Source organism: Dermacentor variabilis, chromosome 5 (genome assembly GCF_050947875.1).
Source record: "Dermacentor variabilis isolate Ectoservices chromosome 5, ASM5094787v1, whole genome shotgun sequence".
In the NCBI taxonomy this organism is placed as follows: Eukaryota; Metazoa; Arthropoda; class Arachnida; order Ixodida; family Ixodidae; genus Dermacentor; species Dermacentor variabilis.
The window spans coordinates 28,398,871-28,417,926 of NC_134572.1; the positions used below are offsets into that span (position 1 = coordinate 28,398,871).

The 19,056-nt window shown below is 46.6% G+C and overlaps 1 protein-coding gene and 1 pseudogene across 2 annotated transcripts in view; one reads left to right on the forward strand and one right to left on the reverse strand.

Moving 5' to 3' along the window:
- The window catches only part of LOC142582385 (uncharacterized), a 66,560-nt gene that overhangs the window by 19,147 nt on the left and 28,357 nt on the right, over nt 1-19,056 (reverse strand). Inside the window, exons 1-7 of one of the 2 annotated variants that reach the window (XM_075692039.1) lie at nt 16,856-16,992; nt 16,666-16,699; nt 6,949-7,068; nt 5,716-5,917; nt 4,088-4,191; nt 1,319-1,521; nt 308-476 (exon numbers count right to left, since the gene is read on the reverse strand). In XM_075692039.1, coding sequence (XP_075548154.1) covers nt 308-476; nt 1,319-1,521; nt 4,088-4,191; nt 5,716-5,917; nt 6,949-7,068; nt 16,666-16,698 — 831 coding nt within the window. In that variant the 5' untranslated portion in view covers nt 16,699; nt 16,856-16,992. Of the gene's footprint in view, nt 1-307; nt 477-1,318; nt 1,522-4,087; nt 4,192-5,715; nt 5,918-6,948; nt 7,069-16,665; nt 16,700-16,855; nt 16,993-19,056 lie in introns of those variants that run through there. The other variant, XM_075692041.1, reaches the window with a different exon arrangement.
- On the forward strand, nt 10,198-14,563 carry LOC142582083 (uncharacterized; annotated as a pseudogene).

Sequence of the window (19,056 nt, forward strand, 5' to 3'; positions counted from 1 at the left end):
CTTCACCACATCACTGTGACGTCTGGCTTTTTCCTTTACGAGGTCATTCCCCTACCACGCGTCCTAGTAACGTTATTTTTTAAAACATGCAACCGTTGTGTAGGTGCGCCGAGGTGGTTCGTAGGAGTGTAGACGAAAAAGAAAGCTTTCTTGTCTGCGCGAATGTCATGGCAGTTGCATCTGCGAAACCCACGTAAGCCAATGCTCCTGCGTTGGCGACCGGGACAAGACAGAAAAGAAAGGGCAGCCCTGGCGAAAGAATTTGGTACGGCATTTTAACGCACGAGGAAACGCAAGGACGACTCACGTTGTGCTTCTTGATCGCTTCAAACATCTTTGCACTTCCATGCTTCGGCTTCACGATTACCGACGTACTTCCGTTGCAGAGCGCTTCCATGAAGAGGGGTATCGCGCTCACGGAGTACAGGTTCCACAATACTATGAGCACTTCGTTTTCACCGGCGCACTTCATTGCCCTGAAAAGAGTAGGCGAGCACATGAGAGCAGAGAGCACAGATGGGTAGTTGGATAGGATATATATAATGTTTAATCCCTCCTAAATATCCAGTCTAACGCTGCTAAGTAAGGAAGCGAATGAAATGGTCGAACAGGGGTCGAATTCAGGAAGCTATTTTTTCGTAAGCGTTCTTTGCCATTGGTCGATCGCCTTCGCTGATAATATGCCCAGCATCAGGATTCCCGTAATTTTCTCTTACAAACAATCTAATAGGCGCCTTACGTGAATAAGAGCCCAGGCTTGTGACAGAAACTTGTCGAGATGATACCTTATGCCTCGTTATGTTTACCCTGTCGGCGGGCGTGGACTACATATCCCCGCAGAAGGTAATCACATAATTCCTCGTGTTGGTAAGTGCTGCTACCATTGCGCCAGTTATAGTTCCAGTATTGTCGGATCATTATGAAATCCGCTATGGGGGTAATGCTAAGATAGTTACTGTTTTTTTATGATCTCCTTACACAGCCGCAAAGGAGTTTAGTTTAATTTATCAGTCTACGTTGACATAGTGCGTCTTTGGCGTCACATCAAACGCAGTCGGAGTTACAAGATGAGTTGCGCGACATGCATGTTAAGGCAAGCAAACTTTAACATAGCGTTGTTCTACTGTTACCACTACTTCTTCAGCCCAGCTGGCAAGAACGGAAAACCTACTGCATGCGCCGTCGGCGGTAGGAACTACCGGTAGGACCATTAACGTAATGCGAATGTACTCAACTGATGCGCAAGGGTGTGACGTCAATGAGCAGTGCAAAGCAGCCGCACCACGACATAGACCTAAGACGAGAGGGTATGACGCACCTGATACTCTGGATAGCGGCTACGAAACTGTACTGCGACACCATAACTCCCTTGGCATCGCCCGTGGTGCCCGACGTGTAAGCGATCGCGCAAAGCGCCTTCTTTGTGTCTTCTTCCTGAAGCTCCCGAAGTGCCATCTCGGGCATCTTCCGAAACGAGGCCACGGACACGAACCCTGGTGTGTCCCGCATCACGAATATCATCTGGAAATAGAACGGCGGAGTATCACTGTGGCATGCGCTGACATCGATAAAGGAAGTTCTATGCCGGGTCATATCGGACGAATATACGTTCCGGGGCATAAAATCACGATGCCCTTCGTTTATCGGCCATATTTCTCCTCGGCTGGAATCGGTTGGCATCGGCTAGTATTATGAGCATTCAATGAAATCATCTTCACGTTCACGATCCTGACTAAAATCTCTTGTTTTATCCTATCCTTTCACGAAATTATGGAAAGGGACGTGATATGAAGTATGACGCCTTTATAATTACAGGGTTATTCACTTAGATGTCACATATTACGCCAACCAATAAACCTAGGCTTATATTCCTGACTTGTAACAACGCTCTCCATCATGTGAAGAACATGAGGTACACTGGGTGCCCAACTACAAGTGCTGCTCATGAAAATAAAGTCAGAAAAGCCTAACTCACACTCATTAGTATATTTTTGTTTCGGAGGTGGGTCCACTAGAACGTTCTTAAATCCCTATATGAAAATGGTAAACGGCTGTGACGTGAAACCTCGAATTTCCATTTTAAGGATCGTTATAGTTTCGAACAGGTGTACTCATACAGACAATTGGGTTAGTAGGTTATGCATGACTCAAAGTACAACAGTGCGACTTCTTGAACGAGCCCAACAAAACAAAAACCAGAGAGAAGGACAAGTGCTGCTTTTGTCTGTGTTCTTTGGTTGTTCATCCTTGTTCAAGAAGTCACGTTGTTATATCTTGACTGACGCCATTTATATCAGTAACACTGTTCTTATTCCCGCCAAAGGCGATTTCGATGAAATCATGTATTTAGAGTGCGAGAAGCCCGCCAAATGAGTCCTATAATCACTAGCGATGACTGTTTAATAACACGTGCGACTATATACGTATACGGAATATTTCATTCCTCGTGATTATCGTTTCTAAAGTAGGCTGGAATTTCAGTTCATCGTCGTTACATTCACTGCGCACCAATTTAAAAGACTACGCACGCGCTGTTTTCTGGCACCATACTAAGCATCAAACTGTTCAAATTGACTTTGGCTAGTGCGTCGCGGACCAGAAAGGTGCTATCAGTCAGGCGTAAACCCTGAATCGGACACTTTATTTGCCCGTTACCCTGTGTTCTTGTGCTTTTCACTGGCTTATAATAAGCGCGTTCACACATTGTATGAGTGTCTCATTTCGCACACAAACTTCGTTACTTAAATTAGCATGCTTGGCGCATGGAAGTGCCAACGTCTTCAGCACCCATTCAAGGGGCACTAAAAGTGAAAATTTATTTAAGCTGTATTAATAAATTGGTCTTGCCCTTGTAATGATCCCAGTTGCCATGAGAAAACGCCTGGCGAAGCAGAAGAGACGCAAGAACGAGAGGCCGGTGGCGACGCCGCCTTTCAGTTCTCTCGCTAGGCCTCCATAACGTCATGGATATTGAACGCCTCAAAATAAAGAACTACAATGCATTCGAAATCACCCAAAGGCGGAACTAATGGCGTTTAAAAGTGTTTTATCAAGGCACAAGGGCCCAAATCTGCAAAAAGTAATTTGAAACCCAATACGTCATACTGACATGCCGGCGCTGTGGTTCTGAAGCGACATTCAAGAAATCCAACTTCGACCTTTATTTTCTCCTTTAATATTCAACCTGTTGTCGCAAAATTGACCAAACTATAGTTTGCAAAGAATGCTTTATCAGTCTAAAGATAATTAGTGTTTCTGTTCAGTGTTCCTTTAAAAAATGTCCCTCACTGGGACTGTACGCGGTCGCAAGTGCACAATTTCTAGCATTAACACAGCGAGTTCCTTCTCGACGGGCGGGTAAAATATTTCGATAGGAAAGATATGAACACAACAGGCAAATTTTCACCGATGCCGTCGACGTCGCCGTGATGTTTTGATTAAAGCTGAAGTTCGATAAGATCGCGCCCTGCTCACCGCCATGCTGATGGTGCGAGAGAACGCGTGCGAGGATGAGCCGAGAAGGATAGTGGCTTGATACGCGCTGTCTTTCCAAGCGCCCTGCGTTAAAGGTCATGAGATCAAGGGCGCGATAGGGGAGGAGAACGCGTGCCTCCTCCTCTAGCCCGGTCGCGGCTATGCACAGCTGCCAGCGTTGCTTCGCGCACACGTAGACGGCACGCCGTACGTTGAAGGTAATCAGCGCCGGGTACGAGTGCTAGGGGTGAGCCAAGATGGCTGGTGGCTGCATGCGCGCCCAGTGCTGAATCTCAATTTATGGAGACGCGATAAAGCGAGAAGCAGCAAGAATAAGCGTTATTTATCTTATCTCAGCGCTCTTCACCACTCCACCGTTGTGACAGCGAGTGCTCGCGGTCATAGTGCTAGATCGGTTCAAGTTGCCTGTGCTCGCGTGACACCATGCTTCTTAAGGTAATCAGTAAGCGGATGTTATCGCAATTTATACTGCCGAGTATATAACGAACCTTACTTGGTGTAGTTGTAAAATACTTCACTATCGCTATAAATGCTTCGCGAAATTGGAACTTTTTTGATTGAGAAGGTCAACAATCATGAATAAGCGGCGCACCTTGAAACGGCACCGATGCTGTTCGTCGAGGATATTCGCCAAGTTGTCGCTGTCCGTGAGGCAGAACGATGCCCCGGCGTCTTTGACCTGATAAACGAACTCATCTGTTGCAGAGAAGAGAAAGGCGATAGAGGGCGCTAACGATTAACTTCCGACGTCGAAGTGGTTAGAAATACATGAAATGCGATTGCATCAAATTTTTCGAAAACACAATCCCGATAAGTTTTGTTGCTTTATGTCCGAAAGCTGCACCAATACAAGAACTTCTTTCTTGGCTGCTTGGGATTTTACAATGAGTCTTGTTATTGTTTATTTGCCTTCCTTTTGGGCCCCAAAGCACAAGAGACGAGAATATTTGTCATGTCTGCGTTGTGCTTGTGAATATTTTTTTCGTTGATTGTGACGCAGGAAATGTGATTGTCAGAGCAACAGCTACCGAGGTAATAAGAAAAGACGGCACAGTGACGACGTAGTATGGGCACCCCGTGCTAGTTTTCATCAGCTGATGCGCAAAAACGCGTTGGGTGTGAAACAGTGCTGCATAATTTTTGAAGAAAGGAGTACAGCAAAACTGACACAAACAAATACTCTAAAGACTACCCAGTACCTTTACTTAAAAAGAAAACAAATAAATTCTGGGGTGTTACGTGCATAAAATTATGAGCCATTCCACTCTGTGAAGGTCGATGACCCGCGAAGCTATTTAGCATACGGCACAGATGTGACACTGAATATTAAACAAATGTACAATCACATTTATTTATATACATCTGCGTGGATTATATATATATATATATAGATATATATATAGATATATATATATATATATATATATCCCCTGCATTACGAGGAGTGAGCTACTGTATTTTCTGCTTGCTTTGGGGTATGAGCCATTGCTGATGATATATTTTCTTGACGCAGAACAAAATGCACGGAAGACTAACCATAAACAGCTTCGCTGTAAAACTAAGATTTCAATATGAGGCACGTCATGGAGGGGGTCATCGCCATAATTTTGACCACCTGGGGCTCTTTAGCGTGCACCTAAATTTAAGAATACGCCAGCGTTCTTCCCTTTCGCTTCCATTTAAATGTGACCGCCGCTACCGCGATCGCACCCGCTTCCTCGGGCTCAGGAGTACATCGCTGAAGCTACTAAGCTACCCTGGCGGAAATCTATGCAACGCTGTTTCACAGCCACGCTATTAAACAAACCGAACGCCATTCATTATGTATAACTACAAACTAGTTACCATACCATTATTTATAAACAACTGGTTACTGCGAGTGTCCCGTGTGAAGTCACGACGCGTATTAAGAAGAAACTGCCTACAACGGCTGCAGATTTCAAGATTACACGGAGGCCAACCTTTGAGTCCGCAAGTGTATACGCCAAACTGTCGGCACTAGTGCAAAGTGAACCCGCGGGAGCGAGACGTAGGACGTGAGCATTCCAAGGCTGTGTCCCCTTTACGGCTTATGCTGCCGCACACAGCACGCTCATGTACGCCCTGCTTCGAGGTCGTGCCGACCTTCCAAATTTCCTTTTTCCTGAGGTTTACGCTGCAGCCCCGACGTCCGGATTTTTTTACACGCAGCCGCTTCGCCAAAGGTGGTAACAGACGTACGCGACGTTCTGGGCCCGCTGGCGAAACAGGCCACGCATCCCGAGAACATGAGTGCCAGGATGGAGATCAGCGCGTCCACCGTGTTGTCCACGGCTACGATGAAACGGTCACCTCGCCTCAAGCCGTGCTTGTGGAAGCCCATGGCGTATTGGCGCAGGCGCGTCTGCAGGAACGCGTAGCTCATGCTCTCGTCCCCTTCCACCTTGAACAGATGCAGGAGCAAAAAAAAAAAGCGTTAATCCTTTATTGGGGCTATTGCTCAGAATGTAGAAAACTGGAGTTAGCGAAAATATAACACTGTGCCATTACATAAGTTAATGCAGACAGTATATGGAGCGTCTGTACACTTCAAATTGTACACCAGTTGGCTTTCCTAGAGATCGGTTCTTTTGTTATACGAAGTCGCGGAATGTTCATAGATATATTCAATAACTAGTCATTTCCTTCGGTCGAGTGTGGATCTTTAGTTTCTAATTAGTTGTTTGCAAAAGTAATAGACATTAAGGCATTAGATTACAAAAAGTCTTAGTTCTAAATCACCACGCTCTTTATTCATTGAAAATAGAAAGAGAAGTGTATGAGCTTTCCACACAGTGTCTAAATAAATGAATGTATGGGTGACGACTGCGTAACAATATCCGGCAATTATTTGACGAACATTTAACGAGACAAAATTGATAAGGAGAAAAATTAACATATCACATCCACGCCGAAATAGTCAGAAGACGATGCGACGACTCGACAGTGTTTACCACAAACATATCCAGATGGTTTATATATATATATATATATATATATATATATATATATATATATATGCTCTCGAGACTTTAACGTTATGATGACATTGAGAGTACCAGAACAAAAATTATACATGTGTATGTATATATATATATATATATATATATATATATATATATATATATATATATATATATATATATATATATATATATATATATATATACACATAATTTTTGTTCTGGTACTCTCAATGTCATCATAGCGCTAAAGTCTCGAGAGCAACCATGGACCATGGAGTTTGAAAAAGGAGGTTCTAAGCTTCGCGCCGTGCCAACAGCGCCATTAAGGCGTCCATAAGTGGCGTTAAGAAAAAAAGGGAGATCCGCGAGACGATGCATATAAATTTTCCTCGTTGCTGTTCAGATAAAAGACGCTGGCGCATTTTCAAGACCCTTGCACACATACGAGAAAGCACAAAAAGGCACTCACAAAGGCAATCTTGTCCGCATGTCGCTTTAGGAACCTTGCGATGAAGTTGTACAACGTGCAATCCGGTATGCGGACGTCCGGGAAGGGAGAGTGCACGATGCGGTCTTTCACGAGAGGCATCTGCAAGAACATGGCGCACACTTTTTTTTTTTTCATTATGTATACTACCATCGCAGGTAATGGTAGCCGGCTTGAACGACGATGCAAGAAAGTTGCTTCCTATTGCGCATGCAGCAATACAAAACTCGATTTTGTATTCGGCAAGAACCGTAGTCGGGCTGCTCTGTAATTCAAGACTGCCGTGATGTGGCACACGCCGCTCCTGCTTTTAGTAAAATTATGCAGCGTGTTGCGGACAATGGAAAAAAAAGACACAGGTGATACACACACGGAGCCGACCCGCAACAATTTTATTGAGCAACCTCGTCACCATTTTACAGTGAAGCTATTAAGGGGTATTTACCATAGAGTTTCATACAATAATTTTTCCTAAATGGCCCGGCCTACGCTGCATCCTCGTTGCGCAAATTGTAGGAAACTCTGTGACACTTCCCCCAGGATCGTGTACGTGTGTTAAAACTATTGTCATCAGAATTGGCTCCAGCGTCGTCATCTTCTTCCACAGTTGGCTCGCTGGCGCATTCGTCGTCGTCAATAATTAAGAAACCCAAAGACAAAACCAAATTTAACAGCGAATTACAGCGAAGCTGTTAAGGGCTAATTCCCCCCAGGATCGTGCCCCTGTGCCGACACAAATCTCCCCATACGTGGGCCGATCCTGAAGATAGTGCAACACCGGGCCGACCCACGGCGTAGGTGCAGTTCGCCATTAAGGGGCCACATACTATTATGACTTTGAGGTAGTGCCGTAGCGCTCGTCACCCGTTTCGTGACAGAGCGTTGCCAGCTCGTGTTGCGACTCTGAGGTGATCGCGTAGCGCTCGTCACCCGTTTCTTGACAGAGCGTTGGTAGCGAAGACTCCGAGTCAGGCGTCGGTGAGAATAACCAAAGGGACTTTATACACTATATACAGGTCATTATACAGGACAAGATCGGATCGGCACCGGGGCCGAGAGCTCACAGCAAAGGCGACTGTTCCCGCACGGCGGCATCCGGCGAGACTCCAACGCGTGACACATCTCACTCCACTCGAGAGCGGCACTCGGCTCCCGGTGGGCCGGTGGATCCGGTTCTCCTGGCGGCGGCGTCGGGGCTTATAAAGCCCCGAGAAACGATTGTTACTCAAACGGCCCAATACAAAGCCAGCACTCGACGGTCGCCCGAGAGGTCCAACCAGCGACCGCGCTGGCAACCCGCTCCAATGTTGCCGTGCGCGGTGACCTCCAGGGAAAAGGAAATACGGCGCCGACCTGTCTAGCACTTTGTTGCACGTTTGGACATGTCGCTTGCCGATGCTTCTCCTCAGGACTCCGCTGCCTGGCGGCTCAGCATCTTGACTTGTCAAGGGAGAGTTTAGGGCGCTGTGCCTTTCGGCGCAGCCCCGGGTTTGTCCAAAGGGCGTTCACAGGATAAATTCTGCATCTTGTAGATTCGGATTCCGGGATGGTGGTACGGGCACAACAATACACAGCTTCACTGGCCACCCTTCTTCCCAGAGTGGAAGGGCACTGAAGTTTATATATATATATATATATATATATATATATATATATATATATATATATATATATATATATATATATATATATATATATATATATATATATATATATATATATGTGTGTGTGTGTGTGTGTGTGTGTGTATATATATATATATATATGGCATGGGAAGCACTGCACATGCAAATTCTTTAGCTGACAGCACAAATGATGCCACACAGGCGCATTTTTTCTCTAAATAGTGGGGCCTTCTATTAGCAATAAAGTCACTTCGAGCATGCTATACTCGTGAAAACTTTTTGTGGCTATGAAAGGAAAGCTACGGGCGCGTGGCTGCTGCACATGTGTTACAGCGCATGTGCAGTAAGTAGTCTGGCAGCGTTAACAATGTTTTTAGTTGCTCGGAACAGACGCTGAATCAACGCAGCTTCCACGTGCGACGGTTTCGCGTTTCCCTAGACGCGGAAGGGAAAAGCCACAAAATAAGTAAACATTTACACTCACTAGTGTGTTCTGCCTTATTTAACTGTTGCTAATAATGTGTTTATGTTTTGTCTTACCGACCCTAAACTAAGGTGATTAAAACTCGGGACTCTTTTTCAGAAGCGCACTCACTTGTGCGCGCTTTGAATCCGTAGCTCTCCCTTCATAGCCACAGAAAGTTGTCCGCGAGTATAACAGTAAAAAAAAAAACGAAATACAGGAGGGCGACTAGCCTACATTGCAAGTACTGTGAATTCGGGGCCCTGTTCCATATTTGCACAGTAATCGCAAGAAGCAGGAATGAATTGACGCAATTGATTACACGAGCTCAAAATATTGCTGATTAGCGGACATATGCATCAGCGTGGCATATCAATCACGCTGTCAGCTAGAGAATTTGAATTTCTGAGGAAACACGCATCTATAGAGTATTCTCTCCTGAGGCATGCGCAGTACTTACCTTGTCTGCATAAAAACGCTCACAAGTCTTCACAACAGAATTGAGGCGAGTTAGCGCCGTCTGTGTACCATTTGTTTCTTTCTGTTGTCATTGTCCGCGACCCGCCACGTCCCCTGTACTGGGAACACCAACACGTCTAAATAGTGTCAGCGGAATCGGAAGCGAAGGCTGGCAACATAGGAGAGAGAGAGAGAGAGATGGCGGCGGCGTGGGAAGGCAGTCGTCACGCTGTCTTCAACTCTTTTTTTCTTCTTTTATTTATCTATTAAAAAGCGCCCTTCTTTAAAATCTGTGTGTCTGCGAAGAAATTCCTAACATCTCAGAAGTGGAATACACCAAAATCTTCGTGGTGAAGCGATCCTCGAAGCCAATGTCGTGGGATTGCGTCGACGGTGATGCGTGCTGACTTTTCAACGGACGTTGCGTTGGTGCCGTCATCGTGAGGTACTGACCGTAAAAGGGATCTTTGTGTTGCCTTGAAAACGTGCGTGCGTACGCTCTGTGTGACATCTACGAGACGCAACGGTACCGTTTTCGTGAGGTGCCGACATCGAAAACGTGAGTCTTCGTGACGCCTCAGAAACGTGTGTGCAGACGCTCTGTGTGACGTCGTAAGCCTAAACGCTCAGCTGGAGGCAAAAAACTGTGTGTACGCCTAGGGAGACGCCTAGACAACCCCGAAGATGGTAGACGGCGGCAAAACTCACGAACACCAAATGATACACGCTCTGCTAGAGCAAAACTGGCGGTTACTGGAGCTCCTCGAGAGGAAACCTGAAACGTTCCACGTAATGCCGGACATGAATAAAGCTATCCAGGATTTCGACAGCGAGGGCTCATCCCACGAAGCTGGGCGTGGATGAAGAGTATCGATTCCATGGCGGTCCTGCACGGCTGGCCGGACAGGTTCATACTAGAAAACGCCAGGCTTCACATGAAGGGACCTGCTCGATTTTGGCTTCAGGCCCATGTCGATGACCTCACTACGTCTGAGGACTTCAAGATTGCCTTCAAAAAGGCATTTTTGGGCCAGACAAGCACGACCGAAAAGTGGAAGCAAATGCAGGAAAGAGTTCAGATGAGGGGAGAGTCCATCACGGCATACTTCCTCGAAATGACCTTGTTATGCAAGGGATTGAGCCTCGGTATGCAAGATACCAAGGAGCGAGTTTTTGTGGGGCTGCGGTTTCGAGACGCATGACGGCGAAGGAACACAAGGACGAGGATGAATTGCTGGCAGACTTGCGAAGACTGGAGCGAATAAGCGAAGCTAGAATGCAGAAGTCACCAGGGGCCCAGCCACAAGGTGGTGTTCCAGGTGCAACGACACCTCGGGCCAAGCCTCCGACTTCAACATCTTGGACTGTCGCGCGTCCACCTGAGCAAGTGATCACAAATGCATGTGTCACAGACCAAACAAGCGGTGGGGACCACCGAAGAAAACGCCAGGGCCACCCAAGCGTGATCAAGCGGAGCGAAAATGCTACAGTTGCGGAAGGTATGGGCACATAGCGAGAGACTGTCGAGAAACAAATCCTGTTGTTAACTTCGTGGTGAATGGGAATCCAACAAGTGACAGTGGTCCATCAAAGTTTCTGAAAAGTGCGACCATCAATGGAACTCTCCAGCTCTCGATGATGATTAACCCGGTTAGTTCAGACTGTATATTGCGTGCAGCCTACAAGTTGTGTGCAGGGCCCAAGACTTGTATGGGTTTGGGAACACCGGCACATCTACATTTCGGTCTATCGGGACCTCGGAGGTGGACATCTAAATCAATGACGTGGTATGCCGCAAGGTCAAGGTGATTGTCGTCAACAACAATGCCTTGCCCGTGGACATGCTGGTTGGTAGAACCTGGACGGAACAAGACCACGTTGCATACCTACGCATGGGAGATGAACTCAGGATTGGCAACCGAGATGATCTTCCATTTTGTAACATCGACCTTGCCGAGATGAAGCCTTCCAAGGAACCACTTCGTGTCAAGGAAACCATTGTGCTGCCCAAAAGAACTGTGTGTTGGGTGACGGTGGAGACCGGTAAGAGTGAAAAAAATCTGATCTTACCTAGTGGCCTGGTGAGGGAATGCTACTCCGCATCGAACAAGGAAGGGTTGAGATATCCATGTTAAACGACAAGGATAAAGACCAACAGCTGATCAAGGGAAATTTGTTGGCTCACGCTGAACTGCTTTCAGGGAGCGAAGTGTTAACCCCCGTGAAACCTGTGCCTCAGCCGAAGCCCATTGATCGTAGCATGCTGAATGTCGGGAAGGACGTCATAGAAAAACAAGTGGATGCACTGCTGAAGATGCTTAATGAATACAGGGAATACTGCTTTGCACTGAATTTGACAGAGTTGGGGTGTTGTAACCAACTGGAGATGACTATCACAGAGTATTCCGGAAGCACTCCAGCCAGCTGCAAACCGTACGCGACTAATGCAGAGGAAAGAGAAGCAATCCAAGAAATTGTCAATAAGTTGAAGGCGATTGGCATTGTAACCGAAACATCCTCACCATACGCTAGTCCAGTGCTACTCGTGAAAAAGAAAAATTGAGAAAATCGTCGTCGTAGATTATCGGCGGCTAAATAGCCGGACGGTGCCAGAAGATATTACCTTGCCAAACATTGATGACCAGCTGCAACGACTGTCCAGAACACGAATGTAATGTGTGTTGGACTGTGCAAACGGATACTTTCAACTTCCACTGAGTGAGGAATCAAAGGCCAAAACTTCATTCATCACGCCTGATGAGACCAGGCAGTTTGAACGTATGGTGTGTCGGGTTGAGAAACGGTCCTGCTGTATTTCAACGTCTAATGAACAAGGTCCTCGGATCTCTGCGCAACACTGTAGTGTTGTGTTACATGGACGACTTGCTGGTTCCAGCCAAGGACTGGGAAGACTTGCTCGTTCAGCTCAAGTACTGGATGATCTGCGAGCTGCTGGTCTAACCCTTAAGCTATCCAAGTGTGTGTTTGGAAGTGAAGAACTCGACTACTTAGGTTTCAAGATTGCGAAAGGCTACCTGCAGCCAGGTGAAGTGAAGCAACAAGCTATATTGGATGCTAGCACGCCAACTGATGTTCACAGTGTCAAGAGATTTCTGGGCCTGACAGGATTTTCAGACGGTTCATTCCCCACTATGCTGTGAAGGCAGAACCACTTACTTATCTGACCCAGAAAGACTCAAAGTTTATATGGGGAGTGGAGCAAGAGGAAGCTTTCGACCAGCTCCGAGGAGAACTGACAGAGCCTTCAGTTCTGATGTTGTATGACCCTTCGGCTCCTACAGAACTCCACACGGACGCAAGCAAACGTGGACTTGCGGGAATGATCCTTCAACAAGATGAGTCAGGGCGCTGGCACTTGGTGTTTTGTGTCAGTAAACGCACCACTGAGGCTGAGAAGAATTACCATGCGGGAAAGCTGGAGCAGATGCCAATAGTCTGGAGTATGGAAAGACTTCGTCTATTCCTCCTAGGCATTCCGTTCACGCTGGTAATGGTAACAGATTGCCAAGCAATTGTGTATCTGAATGCGCATAAGACTCTTAAACCACAGATAGCAAGGTGCTTCGACTTACTTCAAGAGTATGACTTGGAGGTGAAGCACCGAGCAGATGAGAAAATGGCACACGTGGACTATTTGAGTCAGGAACCCATTAGGGCGCCGCAGGAAACGCTCGATGAGGTTGTCGAGACAAGGATCGAAGTGTGCCTTGCCTTGAGTTTAGATGACCAAGTTGTGATCATCCAGCTATCTGATGCGGACTTGGCTAACCTCGCATGAATTCTCGAGAAGCCAATCAAGGAAAGGACCAAGGAAGAAAGTGTCAACGTAAAAAACTTACGACTGAAGGATGGAAGGCTGTTTTACGTGGAAGAAGACGGGCGACTTCTTTCCGTGATGCCTAATAGCATGCGTAAAACACTGTTTGTGAAGTTCCACGACTTAAAGGGCCATTTTAGCACAGACCGGACAGTGACGAAAATGAAGGAAACTTGTTGGTTTCCTCGGATGGGGGGGGAGGGGAAGCGCTACGTGGACCAGCACATCCGTAGGTGTTTCGAGTGTCTGCTCACAAAGATTCCAGGAGGGAAGAAACCTGGACTTCTGCACCCGATACCACCTGAGAAGGGAGCATTTCAAGTTGTACACGTGGACCATGTTGGTTCGTTTGTGAGAAGTTCCAAGAAAAACCAGTGAATCCTGGTGTTGGTGGACAATCTAAGTTTGTACGTCTCTACCCCGTGCGCGACACCTCAGCGAGAAATGTACTACGGTGCATGCAGAGTTTTATAACCAAGCTCGGACTACCGGAGCGCATCATCTCAGACCGTGGTTCCTGTTTCACGTCTCACGGCTTCGAAGCCTTCTGACAGGAAAATGGTGTGGCTTACACACCAAACTCTGCTCACCATCTAAGGGCTAACGGATAGGTAGAGCGTGTGAATCGAACTATGGTACCGTGTATTATGGCTACAATCAAGGACTCGACCCACAAGGACTGGGATCAGAACATCGAGGAGTTATACAGCTACCTAAACAATGCATACAATGCATCAACAGGCACTAGTCCTTTCAGGCTTCTGCATGGATACCAATGATGCAGGATGGTGTCCTCAGATGGCTAAACACGGAGAATAACGAGTGGGTATGTCCGGAGCAACTTGAAGAGATGGCTCAAAAGGGAACAGTGAGCCAGCAAGAAAAGTCGAAGCAGTACTTCGACAAGCATCACTTCAAAGCACACAAGCTGAGTATTGGAGATATAGTGGTCATGCGCTGCGTTCCAGAGCACACCGGCGCCCCAACAAAAACCCATAAGTTCCCAGGTCCACTGACTGTGATTGAAATACTCCCAGTGGACACCTACAGAGTGACCGAGATGAACGGAAAGAAACGGGTCTACTCGACCACGCCCACATCAGCCAACTGAAGAGATGAGGTGGAAGATGCCAGGAACAGTCCGACCAATCAAGCACCGACGAGGAAGACAGCATGCCTAGACGTAGCACGCGTGTGCTAGAAATAGATTAGAAACGTTAGGCTTGCTGCTTATCCACTGTGCACCAGTGCATACACCATGAAAAGGAACCAGAGAAATGTTTACAGCAGCTTGAACGTCAACACCCCGCTATTTCCTCATAGCAGGCTTACAGACAGAAAACTACAAATTTATTACAGCAACGCGTCGTTCACTACAGACTTGTTAGGGCACACGTTGCAAGTGTAATAAACATAGGATGTTCAATACTATACATTCCTCTCTCCAGGACATTTAGTGCTTCACGCGCTAGCGCCTCTCACAGCATTTCACTTCCCCACCCAATCCGGATTGTATATAGCTGACCGCAGGCTTCCCATGAGCGTAGCGATTTCGTTGGGCCCACTGTTGCCAACAAAGTTAAAGCGAATCGTTCGAAATGCTTTGAAAAGGCCGCAAGTGACCTGCTTTAGGCCTTTCCAAGCTAAGAACTGCCCCAGTGGCAGCACTGCTAACAGATGTTTGAATAATAGTGCCTTAAAACATTTGTCCCCCCGCCATGCTGAGAAGTGCCGGAAGTTAAAGTAAGAACACCGACGTGAGCACGCCATCTCTGATGGAGAAAATAATAGTAGTAAAGCAGCGAGAAGGGACCGAACGACACTCACCTCGTATGCTAAAGTTGCCTTTCTTCTTCTACTTCGTCCTCTTATTCCTCTCTGCTAAAAACGTCAGCACTTCTTTTATTTCTGTTTGTAAAACAATATATGACCATATTATCGCGCGACTTGCACGACTTACTGTATGGTCTCTCTCACAAGTACTATGCGCAATGCGTTGAGATAAGAAAAACATTTGTGCATAAAGGGTACCGGACTGACAAGCAAAGCTGTGAATACCGTGCGTAGACCATGTCTGACAATGAACTACAGACGTGCGGAACGTCACCAAAAATAAACGGTAATTTCAAAGAAATTAAACTTCGTGAAAATAGGACAGCCATATTTCCTCTTTTCCTAATATTTTCTCACCATCAAGCCAGGCTGGTGCCACTTGTAAGACTACCAGCGTCCACCCGATATCTTAATCGCGCAGGACGCGCTTGATTCACACAGCAAAATTGTAATCATTTGGCGTTTCTGTTTCCCAATGTCGTATAAAAAGGCGGTTGCAACAGCGCGGACTTTCGCAAAGTCATAATAAAAAAATTACAGCGCATGAGATCCGGGAAGGCATACTGTTTCTGCCTCCTGACCGAAATGGCATGTGTTCACAAGGGACGATAGATGACAGTACGTTTTTCGCTCACCAAAGGTACGTATTTCCCAGCTTACTCGTGTAGTCCAGAGGGCCAGAAATAAAAAAAACAAGCGAACGCGTTGGAAAAGCGAGCTGGCCGATTGATCATTGAGTAGTGAGCGAAAATAAGCTGCATTAATAACGGCTTAATTGACATCTTACGCTTGCGGCTTACGAGCTCAACGAAGCCGAGCTTCCAGAAGAGTACTAGCCAATTCTATGACCTTAGAGATTTACGACGCCGCGGTCTGGGTGCCTCCATATGGGCGCACGCCCACACGACAGCTCTATAGCCTTAGAGATTTACGACAACGCGTTCTGGGTGCATCCACGCTCACTCCCCCGCGCCCCAACCTCCCGCGTACCTGAAGCCTACACACAAAGTTGACTCCGTGTCTCCGTTGTGTCCGAAGTCAACGGATGAGAAGGCGGGGTCGTCGCAATCCATGCTATGTGCTGCACCGTCAACATGTACGCCCCTTTGGAGGCGTTGTTTCCGACTCATTCGTCTGGCGCGCCGGAGAACTTTGCTTACGCTTAGACGCAGCGACCTTCCGGGACAGTAATATGCTGTAAACAAACATACAGTGCGACGTTCAGCGATAGTTTAACGTAGGCCGACCTCGCCTGCTTATTGACGCTTGCATTTACACTGCTGATGCGCTGTAACTTAGATGCACTGAATAAAGGCCAGCATAGTGAACAACCCTCTCAATTGCAACGCGTAACATTGTACGTGAACGCACACTGCTGAACTGCTGGGATTCAGCAGCAGCCGCTGTATACTGACGTGGGTACATTGGCTGGTTCTTCAGCCTCACTAGGACTTGACATTACTATATCCGTACTAACTTACGTTCAGCCCTGTGCAATGTTCTTGCTGTTCCATGCTGCAAAAAAAAATTTCGGAAGAATCTGTGAAACGTGTTACAACGGCCGCCGATGACGACGACATGATAGTTATCACTGTAAATGGTTTAAGCGGAAACGAGCCTTAATCAACTTAATCAAGCTGCTGTGGCTGTTGTTGTACATGCAAAGCTCACCTTTCAGCTACGGACAACGCTTGGCGCGGACGTTACGCATACATGCGCGCAATCTGCAGCGGTGCATCTAGGACGGTCGCGAGGTGAGACAAGGGCTGACACTGAAGCTGTGCTCCCGATGCGGCTGCAAATTTACCGTGTTCTTCGGGAGCGGTGTAACCGAGTGTCTCTGGCAGTGCCAACGACATATTGCCCGAACTCTACTTGAAGAGAGGGCAGACGCATCACCCCTTTCCCACGTACTAGTCCTGCCAACCACGACAAAATCACCTCCCCCCCCCCCCCCACTAGAAGAGAGACAGAGAGACAAAGAAAGCTTTTTATTGAAACGTAGAGAATTCTGCGGGCGTGTATAAAGATACCTACATGCAGCTGTAGCAAAGTGAATTTTCTATACCACAAATGTGGGCCCCATTTGTAATACTCTCTTTTTTTCGATTATTTGCCTCTGCTCGACGGAAACATTTACGTTCGGCGGTTGCGTATACCTCAGCCGCACACGCAGGCGGTGGCAAATGATGTCTGTCAACCTTCGCTGTACTGAAAAATCTCATTTCGACGTCAAACTGTTTGGACGTATGTGTGACTTTAGCAGCTGGCCAAACGAATGACGGAGATGGTCGCCTGTGTTTTTGCTCCAAGAGAGCAGACAGACAATTTGAGGCTAAATGGGTGCCTGTTATTACCGAAAGATATCGCCTATATAGTAAACAGCTAACAATCACCTGACTGTTGTGCACATGAAAACCTGATGGGATGATGCAGATAATTAATTTGAAACTAAACAATACCAAATAGTAGCAGTGGTATTCCTCTATCTGCAGAAAGCATTTGACGCTTTAGACGAGCGCATTCTCTTAAGTAAACTGCGCAGCATTACAATTTCCATGTTATGGCTTGAGGCTTGCTTTCGAAATACGTTATCAGGACTCAGCAGAAACAACTAAACGGTACCTCGCGTTAAATTCAAGCTGAACAACTCGGTGAACACTACACATCTGCATTTATCGACACTTTTCAGATTTCCGTAAATAAGCTGTAATGTATTTCATGAATAGCGTAAATATTCGTGTACAAACGCGCTAATTGTGCAATACAGCAAAAATTCCTTATGATTTTGAAGTTAAAACTGATACAGAATTGCATCGCAGTTTCGAAATATCCGTCCGGAGGCAAGGTTGTGGTGAAATGCGGAAAGTGTAGAATTTTTTTAGAAAAGCTTCTTGTGTTAACCAAATGTATTCGGTGTAGGCTTTTGGGATGAATACCTCGAAGGCGAGGGTGTCCTCAAAGGGATTCTTAGCATGTACACATGCCTTTGCTACTGACTGACTTGAATATCGACTAAACAATTACCCCAATTCAGCAGCTTTAAGCGCCAAAACTCAAGCCTGACTGAGGCACCTCGTATTGGGAGGACTGCGGAATAATTCTCACCGCCTGTGGTTCTTTAGCGTGCAACTAAATCTAAGCATACGAGCACGCGGGGAATTTCTGTTCTCACGGGTCCGCTCTTCGTCAGAGCACAAAGTAGCGGCGCAAGCCAACTCGCGGGCCGTCGAAACGTTTTAGGGCAATATTTTGGCAAACTTCGTGTGACTATCGCAACGTGAATAACTTCAATCCACGTCGCCATGGGTAAACGTTCTAGTTGTCGCTTACACCTTCAATGTCCAACCACCTCCACAGCGTGGACTGAAGACCATTTTTCTGTACCTAACCTTCAGCTATCCGGCATGACAGCAACGGCAACAGCCACGGTCAGCAATGTATGGCAGGTTTCCTTTTTTTTTTTTTTACTATCACGACGGTTGTTCCAAGAAAATGTTTGTTTCTATGGAAATTTTGGATAGGAATATTCAGTCAAGCATGCAGGGATTCTCATTCTTCTGGTTCTGATATCCGCTCACGCAGTGTAGCGACCTGTGGTGATGGCGACTACTGAGAAATTGAGGATATAGCTGGAGCAATGTGTCGAGCGACTCATGGTCTTTGCGGTGTAGGGAGTAGCCAAGGACTGCCTTGGCTACTCCCTACACTCCCTACAGTCAATAGCTGCCTAAGAATTACAAACTCTGCGAAGGAAACACGACACGTGCTTAAATCTAGAATGAGTCCAGAGGATGTTCTCCTACACGACACAACGCTAAGAAAATTTTGTTTCGATCCTAGCCAAAAATCCCAGAAGTGGTGTTTTTTTT